The 12,347-nt window shown below is 41.7% G+C and overlaps 1 protein-coding gene across 2 annotated transcripts in view; it reads right to left on the bottom strand.

Moving 5' to 3' along the window:
- The window catches only part of LOC128763410 (rho guanine nucleotide exchange factor 26-like), a 28,449-nt gene that overhangs the window by 2,605 nt on the left and 13,497 nt on the right, over nt 1-12,347 (bottom strand). For both annotated transcript variants that reach the window (XM_053872184.1, XM_053872183.1), the window contains exons 8-14: nt 12,171-12,300; nt 11,761-11,835; nt 11,603-11,692; nt 10,880-11,034; nt 7,213-7,422; nt 681-751; nt 507-611 (exon numbers count right to left, since the gene is read on the bottom strand). In XM_053872184.1, the coding sequence (XP_053728159.1) occupies nt 507-611; nt 681-751; nt 7,213-7,422; nt 10,880-11,034; nt 11,603-11,692; nt 11,761-11,835; nt 12,171-12,300 (836 nt within the window). The remainder of the gene's footprint in view (nt 1-506; nt 612-680; nt 752-7,212; nt 7,423-10,879; nt 11,035-11,602; nt 11,693-11,760; nt 11,836-12,170; nt 12,301-12,347) is intronic.

Below are 12,347 nucleotides of genomic sequence, written 5' to 3'. Positions count from 1 at the left end.
TTTCAACTAGGCAACAACTTTTTTTCAAATGCTTTTGTTAAATTGATCTAAAGAGGGGAAAAGGACAAAAAAAATGTGACAAAATCAGCATCACAGTTTCATGTAATTTTTTTAGTATATTAATCTTAAGTTAATGATATTTAATCATTTGTGGGTTTTTTTCATTGTTTTTTATTTTAAATGAAAACAAGCAACACAAAAACTAAATTATGAAAAATATAAAACAAAATAATGCTAACAAATAATATTACAAATAATGAAGAACATTTTGAAATTCTAAAAAAACACAATATTAACATTAATACAGTTATTATGAAATGGTCTCTTATTTTTATTGATTCCTTTTATCAAACGTTTTTTAATCAATATTTCGACCGACAAAAACAAACGTTTTTTGGTTTTACAGTCATTTGTATTGGGGTGCAATTGTTACGTTTGTTTGAAAAAAAAAAGGTGGGGGGTGAAAGAACTATAAGAAAGAAAAATATTGCAGTGGGATACTTTACCATCTTCCACGGTCTGGGAGACCAAAACCACGTCCGCGATCTGGAGCGACAGCTCATCGGGTTGCTTGGCCGTGTAGGTCCGGATCACCTCCATCTGCAGGGCGTCTGAAACACAGGCTGCCGTTTTATCTGCGGCCACCAGAGGGTGCCACAAGCGCGGGTTTAAAAACTTACTGGTTCTGTCCTGACTCTTCTCCTTGTTGATGTTCTGACCCAGCGCGCTGATCCACCGAGCCCGCTCATTCCTGAAGACACAGAGAAAGCGCAAAGTTTATAAACCCAGAATGCGACTGCTCTCCAGATAGTCTTTCTAGTTTTAGAAATATATCAAACTCAAACGTGCTCAAGGAGACGATGGGTGGCAGTAGAGGGACGAAACACCTGCGCAAAACCTTCAGAAAATGCGCAATAAAAGTTAGTCGCTGATGTTTTTGTCAGTTGTTTATCAGTAACTTCTCATTTTATGAATGTTTCTTTATCTGCCCCATCAATATTTTGGGGTAAATCTCATTATTTAGGTGAAGTTTGTCAGAACAAAATATTAGTTTTCGTGACATATAGATGTGCGTTTCTTCATGTTTCTTCTAAACCGATATTTAAAGATGTCGCTCCTGGGCTGGCGGGTCATTGGGTCTCCATGTCAGACTCGCATGTTTCGCAGCACAAAAGCTGGATTCTCAGGTGAGCAAGGTCAAGCTTGTGCTCCTTTCAAGGCCTTGTGTGAGGAGAAAACAGAAGGTGGCGCCGAGCCGCTCAGATTCCACCAGAGTCTCGCTCCAATTTCACCTGTTCTCAGGAGGTGATGAGGGAGGGGGACTTGCACAGGAAGTCGGCCACAGAGAGGCATTGTGATGGCGAGTGACTCATCACCCAGGCTGCACAACCCAGCAGCTCCTCACTGCTCCTGTGACTCATCACCATCAGGGTCCATACTTTCCAGCCTCCATCCTTCACAAAATAATCCAGGACTGTAAAGTCTGACTGGAAATGCATCAGAAACACATCACGCCTTCTTCACGATCGATAACAACAACCTCAAAAACAGCTGATCTGAATTAAGCTGCTGAACCCACAGGCCTGGTGGGAAGCAGAGAGTTGCAATTCCACCGTTTTCTCTGCAGCAAACACACACAGGAAAAAGGCACGTGTTCTTATCTGGGCTGCATGTTTGAGTTTCTCAGTGGGAAAGTCGGCGCCTGACAGCTGGACTCTGGCTGAGAACAAGTCGTACTCTCACTCCAAAACACTTGACCCGCCTCGACCTCATGCACCCGGACCACTTTTCTTATGTCACATCTTCAACAGAGACTTGCTTTGAAACTAAATAATAAAAAAGTAGTAGGGGTGAATAAAAATAAAAATAAAAATTGAAAAAAGAGCTGGGGATGTTTCTCAGCACCATGACCGGCTCACTACTCTCGCTCACACTGAGATAAAAAGCGGTGACAGGTTTGCTGCTTCCTTCCTCAGCCAAATCCAAAGTCCAAATATTTTCCATGACTTTTTGACTGTGTCAGTTGATCAGAGAATAATGTAGCTGTGTTGTAAAGGAGATGATAAACAGTGTTAATGGACCGGAGCGGGAAAACACCCAGCACTGATGCGTGAACTACCTTCTTTTATCAGGACTTGCGACTGTAATTTCTACTCTGTGAGAGGTTAATGTTGCAGCCCATGGTGGATTTAGAGTTCAACTATCACAGAAAGCTTTCATCGGCAACAAATAATGAGAAAACTCTCCTTTGAAAATGAGGGGAAAAACATTTAAAAATGTCACGATGATAAAAAAAATAAATGAAATTTGATGGACATTTTAAAGTTTGTCTTTTCTCTGTGCCACCTGCCATCAACAACAAAAAATATCTTAATAACTTTTCCTCATTAAAAAAGCAACACATGTATGTGGTAAAAATACACACAATAAGTAGTATAAGTTAAGAGAGAGTTAAGGAAACACTGACGTAGAAAATGACTTGAGATCGACGACTATTTTGTGAACACGAGATAAAATATTGAAGAAAGATAAAACATTTATTATTAGTAGTATTAATAGTAGTAGAAAATTACTTGAAATCAAAAACTATTTTGTGAACATGAGATTAAATATTGTGATGAAAACATGTATTGTTATTGTTATTATACTTATTATTATTATCATTATTATTAGTAGTAGTAGTAATAGTAGAAAATGACTTGAAATCGATGACTATTTTGTGAACACAAGATAATGTAGTGTGAAAGAAAACTTTTATTATTATTAGTAGTAGTAGCAGTAGTAGAAAATTGATTAGCTTTTAGTGAATACGAGATAAAATACTGTGGAAAAACATTTTTTATTATTATAATTATTATTATTAGTGGTTAGTCGTAGTAGAAAATCAATGACCATTTAGTGAATACGAGATAAAAACATGTATTATTATTATTATTATTATTATGAATAGTAGTAGTAGTAATAGTAGTAGTAAGCTTTTTCGTTATGGGAGTCACAGGGATGAAAGGCACTGGACATCCTCTAGGGGTCGCCGTTTCACCGCAGGGTAAAAAAAAAAAAAAAGGAGTCACAACCACTTGCGCACACTGAAGGACAGTTTACAGGGAATTGACTTCTGTATCTGGTTTGTCTGTGGGAGAAGGAAGCCCACGCAAGCAGGGGACGAGCACACAAACTGACCCTGTGAGCTCGCAGCGCTCCTGTTTCTCAAGCATATTTCTCTGCATCAGCGCGGTGGCTTGACTCCAAACTAATCTGAGTTAATACTTACTAATTCAGGAAACTATTTTGATCATGTACTTCCTCCTGTGGCGACGACAGGAATGAAAGTCTTATCAGGTAGAGAAACGCAGACAGAAATCAAAGTCCCTGTGCTGTTACGTAACGGTGCGCTGGAGTCTGGTTTGCTTGTGTAGCTGCAGTGTTCCAGCACAGAAGACAGAGCCCGGGTCACCGGGAAGACAGGCCTGACATGTGCTGGCCAAACAAAGAGCACTCGGAACCCAGAACGACTCAAACGACGACTCGGGTTCTCCGCCTGCCTCACACAGAGGGCGCTGTGATCCAGATGTTATATCACGGAGAAGGTCAAAGGTCGGCCTGTTTATTTGTCAGACATCACGTCGTGCCGCGAGACAAAGGTTAACTGTTGTGTGGAGGAGTCAGCAGGCCGGCGAGTGCTGGTCAGCAGAAGCCCGGGGAGTTTCAATTCCAGGGAAAACATGGACACACCTGCCGTCAGAATGTGAGGAATTTCGCAGAAACTCCGGCCTCAGTTCGGACTGGAGCTGTCTGCGAAGGATCCTTGCAATAAACCCAATCGCCGATGTCACCGTTGCACCAAATATTGCGCGACAACTCCATTTCCTCACGAGAGGACGCAGCGCTTCATTATCTGGGTTCGTCTATTTCTGCCTGCGAAACCATTGAACGCCCTCATCAACAGTGTTCTCTGCTCCACTTGCTCTGATCAAACACAAGCACTTCCATGTGTCGTGTCGAGTTTAGCTCACTGTGGAGGCATGAATGAACAGAGGACACCGAAAAACAGACCCCCCCAAAAAAGCAGTGTCTGTTGTCTAAAAGATGAGACACTGGATGATGGGGCGAGGAGCAGCATGCAGGGGGAGGGACAGTCGTGGGAAACAGGCGGGTTCATAATGGGACGCTGCTATGTGACGGCTTAAATGATGCCTAGCAACTCCTGTAACAATGGGGCGTTGCCAGGGGACTACAGTGGGGGAACCACACACACACACACACACACACACCAGCGCTGGGCCCCAAACTATCAAAGGAGTTGACTCTCAGAGTTTACACACAGGAACAGGTTGACTACAGGCGACCCCCACCCCGACAACTCGCCAGGGGGATTTGCAAGTCCAGCTATTCAAAGTCACAAAAAAACATTTATTATTATTATTATTAGTAGTAGTAGTCATAGTAGAAAATGACTTGAAATCAATGACTTTTTAGTAAACACGAGATAAAATACTGTGGAAAAAACATTTACTATTATTATTATTATTATTATTATTATTATTATCATTATTATTATTATTATTATTATTAGCGGTACTAGTCGCAGTAGAAAATGACTTGAAATCATTGACTATTTTGTGAACACGAGATAAAATACTGTGGAAAAAAATGTACAATTATTATTATTATTATTATTATTAGCGGTACTAGTCGCAGTAGAAAATGACTTGAAATCATTGACTATTTTGTGAACACGAGATAAAATACTGTGGAAAAAAACGTACAATTATTATTATTATTATTATTATTATTAGCGGTACTAGTCGTAGTAGAAAATGACTTGAAATTATTGACTATTTTGTGAACACGAGATAAAATATTGTGGAAAAAAACAAACGTTAAAAACATTTTGTGCTGCAACAGTCAGAGCACAAGTTGTAGTTTAAGTGAAATGTATGATGAAAGTAAAAAAATATTTATAAACTAAAAATCTAATTTAATTTGAGCGATTTTATAAGACAAAAAAATATATATAATTAAACCAAAAAATAGGTGTAAAAATTCTCTATTTATCCTCAATATATAGTGGACTTGCTCGTAAGGATCTGTGTTTTAGACAGTTCAACTTATTTGTGTCACAGTTGGCACATGTCCAGGGTTTTGACCGTAGCCCAGATTCTCCTGTTTGATGTGGCTTGGATTTTTATTACTGACAAGACTCATAACTGTCACTCCACACTTTTCAAGCACAAATATGTCATAATCCAGTTGGTCCTGTGAGAAATAATCCTGCCTCCACTGGAGCTCCACTGTAGTAGAGTGAAGAAGACAACACAGTGTCTGATACACAAACACACTCACGCACACTCACATGCACAGGGCGGACCTCCAACAACGCTGGAATGAGGAGGAACTGGCTCTTCGCATTTTAAAAACACTTGACACATAATGAAAGCAAAAAAGAGGAGAAGTGTGCTGGTGTGTGCCTCGACGGCGCCCTCTACAAACCCTAATGAGGACAAGCAAACGGCCAGGTCAGTGCACGACAGGACGCCTTTGTGTGTGTTGGTTACACAACTCTTGACAAACGCACGGCATTTGAGTTTGGAACCAACCGCGCTCGTGTTTAACACGTCGCCGTCCATTTCAGAGCAGGTTGAACTGGGTTTGGCTCAGCTGCATCTGTCGGGGAGCGTTTCTGCTCTTCACCTCGCTGGTGCTAATACCAGGACACTTTCATTCCATCAGAGTGACTGTCCATCAAAGCTGCGTTTCCTTTTCAATTTAGAGAACTGAGTTGTTGTTTTTTTAAAGAAATTTTTGTATTTCCATGCCCCTTTGGTGGCATTATTTTTTTATTCATTGTTGGCCATTTTCCCAGGTGACTTTATGTTGTTCATATTTTCTGTTCAACCCTTCTTCTACTTTGATTATTATTATCTTTTGCCCAATTTCCTTTGCCCAATTTGTGTCCATTTTTTTGTCCCATTTTTTTCACTTTTTGTTAAATTGTATTATTGTATTCATCATTACTATTCCTTAATTTTTTGCCCTATTTACTTTAATTTCTTCCCATTTTTTTCCGTGGGAACTTTTTTTTGTTCATTTTTTTGTTTAATTATCATTATTATTATTAGTAGTAGTAATACGAAGAGACGTAAGATCAGTATTATTTAATTATATTATATTTAATTTATTAAAATATTTGTTGCTTTTTTTATTTATTCTGTTTTTTTAATGTCTTAAATTTTTATTCATTATGATTATTCTTTCAATTTCTTGCCGGATTTACTTTCATTTTGTCCCTTTGTTCATTTTTTTTCATTAAATTATTATTATTAGCAGTAGTATTAGCAGGAGTAGTAGTAGTAGTAGTAGCCATAGTAGTAGCATTATGCCCAATTCAATTTACTTTTCTGTCCCTTTTTTTCCATTTATTACGTTTTTTTTTTCTTTCTTGTTTTTGTAAATGTTTTACATTTTTACTCATTATTATTATTCCTTCAATTTTTTTTACCAATCGTATTTTATTTTCGTCCCGCTAGGTGACTTTTCTGCTCAAGTTTCCTTATATTTTTGTGACATTTACTTATTCAGTTAATTTGATTGTATTTTCATTTTTTGAGTATTTATTATTTATTTATTTATTCCTCCCCACTCAGGCTTCCATAAAAAAGACACCAACGTCCCAGACCCTCTGAGATCAGCCCCGTGCTCGTGTTCTCTCATCGCTCCCTACGAAAGTGATTTTCAGCATTAAAAACGTGTCCCACAACAGAGCTACAACACCTGAATACAACGCGAATATCGGCTTTGTTCCCAACAGCAAGTTCAGGTTGAGTCTTATGGAAGGGGTGAAACCCAATATCCCTGTGAAGCCGTAATGGACCGCAGAGACAATGAAATCAGAGCTACAGGATGCAGCGTCGCGTCTCCTTTGAGGATTAGAGGAAATAAAAGATAAAAAGACTTGTCTTCCAGCGACTTATAAAAGTGACTAGATGCTTTTAGCTTTTAGGAACGTTTATGTCGGAGCAGGTCCATGTCAGCACCTCATTTTCCCGAAGTGCAAGAGAATGCAGGGTGCCATTTTCAGGGACAAACTCATGTTCTGGTGAGGACCAAAGCTTGGAGAGCAGGTTTGCAGCGCAACAGAAGGTAGTTTGAAACTGATTTGTCTCTTGTTATGGACGTCATGGACGCACGACACACAAAGGTGTTGCTACTCACAGCAGCTCCGTCCCCAGGACCATCTGCACCTTCTCCTCGGAATGGTTGCTACGGAAACCCACTTTGAATAGGTGGTTGGCACCGGCCTGCCGCAAGCTCAGCATGCTGGCGGAGCTCCGGACGGGAGACAGGTTGAGGTCCTCCGGCTGGCAGGACCCCACCCAGATCTGATCCCTCAGAGCGTAGTCGATCACCGAGTAGCTGTCCTCGCTGTGGAGAGAAGAGGAGTTTGGTGAGAAGTTCCCTTCCTTCAGGAAAACACGTCCATCCTGGTTGGTCAGTCTGGAGTCCACAGATCTCAGGAGACACCCCAGATCGACCATCGATACAGTTGAATTCAATATATGAGAGATAAGCCTTAGATCTGAATGATGGTGGCAGCAGTCACTTAAATGTCAGGAATGTGATGGATACTGAAGCCATCTTGGAAAACTTCCCACCGTTATGAAGACAACTGTGCATTTAAGATTTTGGCCCCTCAGTTTCACTAGTCCACTTTATCCCACACTTATGCAGCTACCAAACTTTTTTATTGCCTTTTTCTTTTTTTTTATTGTTTTTTTCCTTTGGCTAAATTTTACAAACATAAATATTTAAATATATGTGTATATTTGCCTGATTTTAGTATTATTATTAATAATAATATTTTTTATTTATTGATTTCCCTGTTTTTGCTCTGGTGACTTTGTTGCCCAACTTCTTAATTTTTGACCCTTTACATATTTTTATTTGTTTTTAACTTATTTTATATTTTTCTCAACTCTCGACTTTTTTTTAACTTTTTTTTTTTTTACATTTTTTTAAAGCCAAACTGACAACTAAACCTACATCACAGTTTTATGAACTCTATATCATTTCAGATTTTGGTCTCATGAATGATTTGGGCTAAACAACCTCACCCTGCAGAAACAGCTGTAAAAGACGGGTGTATTTACACCAACATCCCAACCATGACCCTCCACGCTCCTGAACTCAGACGGCTACAAACATCTGGAGCCACAGCCGAAACACAAGAGAGAGCGAGGGCATGCGTGTGTTGTGGATGTGCGTGAGAGTGTTTGTGTAGTTCTGCAGCTCAAGTTCAGCCCATGTGTGTTTAATTTAGCGGAGAGCGGAACAGGAGCTGATCTTGAGACGCTACTGAACGAAAACATCTTCTAGGAAAATGTCTTAAACTCGCAGAGAGAGCACAGTCATCCCAGTTGGTGTCGGAGCGAGGAGTCATGACTGTTTTGGGAGGTTATTTACAAGGGTCAACTGCAGTCCAAGTAGTTTGAGAGAGATGGAGCAGATAAAGGTTGAAAGGAAAAAACAAAAACATTGTAAATCCGCACCTGGTGTGACCTTGCTAGAACAAGATGTTGGTGCAGCACTTTATACTATATACTTTTTACTTGTTTGGTCCAAAACCTTCCATGTAAGCTGCTCCGCTCTCATCTGACAGTGGCCACTGGATTTTCGGGGGAATGTCAGCGGACCGGTGACTGATCCCCCTTCAGGCAACATTTCTGGAATTCCATTTGCATGTGGCTGGAGAAAGGGATGGGCGTGGGATCACCTTGTGCGGAGCACATGTGCGGAATATTGCTGTTGAAACCACAGAAGCACTTGAACTGGAACTGTAAAGGGAGGAAACCTGAGTGGCGCCGCCTGGTTGTGAGCGACACATTTAAGGTGCCGTGTCACATATGACTGTCCCATGTTGACGCAGCAGGTTTTTCACTTGAATGGGACATCAAATGGTTGTGTAAGATCGGAACCTAACCAAGTGCTCGTCTCAACCCGAAGTATTATTTTATTGAAATATACAGCTTCAATATCGGTATTCCAAAAATATTGTAGCTTTGATACAGTTAAAGATGAAGGGAAAATTGAAGGTAGATGAGAAATGACCTGGAGTTTGGGATGGGAGTTTATTCACTCCTGTGATTTGTATGTATCATGACGTCACTAGGTGGCGATGATGATGATTTCTGACGCACTGATGAGGCTTCATGAAATAATGTCCTTATTTTCAGAGTCCAGTCGATGGCACTCTGTGCACTAAAATCTTAGGATTTGAACAAACATTTCAATGAAACCTCACCTCATGTTTAAACCTACAGCGCCACCTTCTGAGCTTTAAAAATAAGGACACTGTTTCATGAAGCCTCATGAGCCCATCACTGATGATGATGATGATGATTTCCGTGTTTTTTTGTGGGGACGATGGAAAATGAAGAGGGTCATTTTTCCATTGCAATGTGCACAAGGCTTCTGACTTGTAAAAAATAAACTAGTTATTCACCTTTTCTTACATATCTGCACCTTGGCAGCTCATTGTTTGGTGTCAAAATGTTATTTATAAACAATTTTTGTGATCAGTTCCATGCTGTTTTGGGACCAAGTCCTACAACCTGGCACACAGACGGAGGGCAAAACTACTATGTTTAGACTACACCATCGCAAAACAGAAGGAAAGACCAAAATAATGTTGACATTAGGCTTCATGAAATCACAGAGTAAAGCCACTCGATTATGGCTACGAGGATGTGAGGGAACACGGGGGGCCAAGCCCTCAGATGAAAACCTAAACAAGTGGATGTTTAGATGATGCCCAGGACGCTCGGAGCAGGAAGAGCGGGCGGAGGGAAGCGGATTGTTATGCAAGCGTCCCTGCTGGGCAGCTCAACCAACTTGACCCAACATTCAGACGGTAGCACACAACACAAACATATTTGTGTCGACATACCGCGAGAGGAGAATGCTGACAAGCACCTTGAGGTAAGTGGATTCCATCACTGCCCTAAGGATATATTTAACACTCGGTATGCAACATATTTTTTACTTTTGTGAGAGCAAAAGCTTAAGTAGAACGCTCTCAGTGATGTAGCATTAAAGGTCATGCATTTAAATTGAACTGAAGTTGGATTGACTGACAGTAAATAAAGCAAGTCGGGGCGAGCAGCCCGGGTTAAAGGGCCGCAGCTCTCTTCTGATACTGTCTGTTTGGGTTTGTGTTGGGAGGGTTCTGGCTGGCCCCCACTTACCCCTGGTGTGTTTTGGTTCTAACCATAGCAGAGAGCCGTGGAGTAGCGTGCCACAGCAGGACCTCTGAGAACAGATCAATATTATAACAGCTTCTCTCCCTCCGACTCACACACACACAGCCACTCTCACTCCCGAATTCTTCCCGACACAGGCTGATGCCGTCCTCAGATTCCCAGAAAATGTCATGGAATGTATCCCTCGCTCTCTTATTTAATGATTTGAAGGAATTTTGCGAGTCAGGGTGGACAATGGGTTCCAGACAGGGAGCAGCGCAGGCTTTCCTTGGCAGATACGCGCGGACACGCCCACATTACACGCATGAAACTGAAAACCGCATCGTTTCACTGATGCCGCTGATGAAGAGCAGAGGAAGGGGAGCTACAAGCAGGCAGTGGTTGAAGATGATTCATGGGAGAGAAGATCTCAAACTGGAGTGAGCGAAACAGGCTCAGATTGATAACAGCATGTAGAGAAATATTCCCATTATAAATGAAGGATGAGTGCACAGGTGGCCAGGCTCACCCCGTACCATCATATATGTCGAGGCTAATTCATGGCCCTTTTCTGCAAGACTTTCACCTTCAACATGTCAGCACAGGCCATGAGAGAAGACCCTCCAGCAAGTGCAGCTTCCCACCTTTTCTTTTTCGTGACAATGAGGACGTCGTTGAAGAGGAAGAAGTAGACCTGCTGCCTCGACGTTCTCTTGGAAAAGATCCCGTTCTCTTCCACGAAGGCTGTCAGCTCGCCTCGCTTCACCATCCACCTGGAGGAGGACACTAGTGGAAACGGCTGCAAGCACATGGAAGAAGGCGACAGTTAAACTATGTCCTCAGTAGACCACATATATCAGAATAGAAAAGGAGCTTAAGGCTATCATGTTCAATGACTACTCGCCGAAAAAAACAGTCTGTTTTGTGGTCATATTTTCAGTCTGCGAAACAATCTGTTCTCATATTTATCAGCAGAAAATGCTCCCACCACTTTTCCCACGCTCTTACAAAACACCGGAACGTGCCAAGCTTTGTAGTGAGAGATGTTGTCAGCAAACGGCATCTCTTTGTCTCTGCCAGTGCGTGTCAGGACATGGCCGTTTGCAGAATTAGTTTTCGACAAACTAAATGAATGAGGATATTTTGTGACTAATACACCAGTACAGCAGCAGGTCCTGGACTGGTTCAGATTTCAAAAGGTAAAACTGCTTCTCCTCATTCCACACTTGTGTTGGATGAAATCCCTAAATCCTCAGTGACATGGTGGGGCATGTTTGTGTACAGTTTGAACTGCGTCCAAGTTCACAGCTGCGTGGATCCTCGGGCTTGACGTCACTGTTCAGTGAGAATGAAGAGATTCACAATACCTTGATCTTAAAGTCCAACTGAGAGTTGATGGTGTACATCATCTCTGTCCTCTCCATGGTGCGGGCGCCCTCATTGCACTTCCGTACCACCTGTGCAAACATTGATACGCATTTCAAGTCAAAAGGTTTGACAACTTGGACTCAAGCGAAGCTCTGACCTTGCTTATCGCTTGCAGCGCCTTCTTACACTCCTCATACTGGGGGGAGTCCTTCGTCGTCTTATGGCAAATCGTCTGCAAGACATGATGTTTTTGCATTCAAGACACACTCATTTAACGTGAAGCTTCAGAGGGAAGAGAAGACTCATATGTTCTCAGGGTCCAAAAACCCAGGAGACCTTGGCGGAGAGGAAATGAGGGAGGGACTGAGTTCAACGATTAAAAGGAGGAACAGAAGAGTGACGATAAGAAAGAGAAAGCAAATAGAGACCAGCTCCACGAGCTGATGCTGGGTCACTGTAGCAAGGTTGAAAGGACAAGCACACTCCCTGTTTATTCTTAGTCAGACCTTATAAACAAAACAGTTACGTAAGAGACAAAGTCTTGGAATTCCAAAAGCTGCTGCTTACGTCCATGAGCAGCGGCAGGCGGGTGATCCTCTGCATGGGCAGGATGAGGAAGGAGATCATGGGGAGGTTCCTGCAGTCCGGGTGGGCCTCTATCCTGGACAGAACCTCCTTAAAAGCAGAATTCTTGGACCTGGCAGGACCCAGAACTGGGAGTTAGGATGTCTAACTTTCGTTTTA

The sequence above is a fragment of the Synchiropus splendidus genome, chromosome 8 (assembly GCF_027744825.2).
Source record: "Synchiropus splendidus isolate RoL2022-P1 chromosome 8, RoL_Sspl_1.0, whole genome shotgun sequence".
Taxonomy (NCBI): domain Eukaryota; kingdom Metazoa; phylum Chordata; class Actinopteri; order Syngnathiformes; family Callionymidae; genus Synchiropus; species Synchiropus splendidus.
Note: the sequence above shows the minus strand (reverse complement) of the source record. Positions and strands in the feature narration are given on the sequence as shown.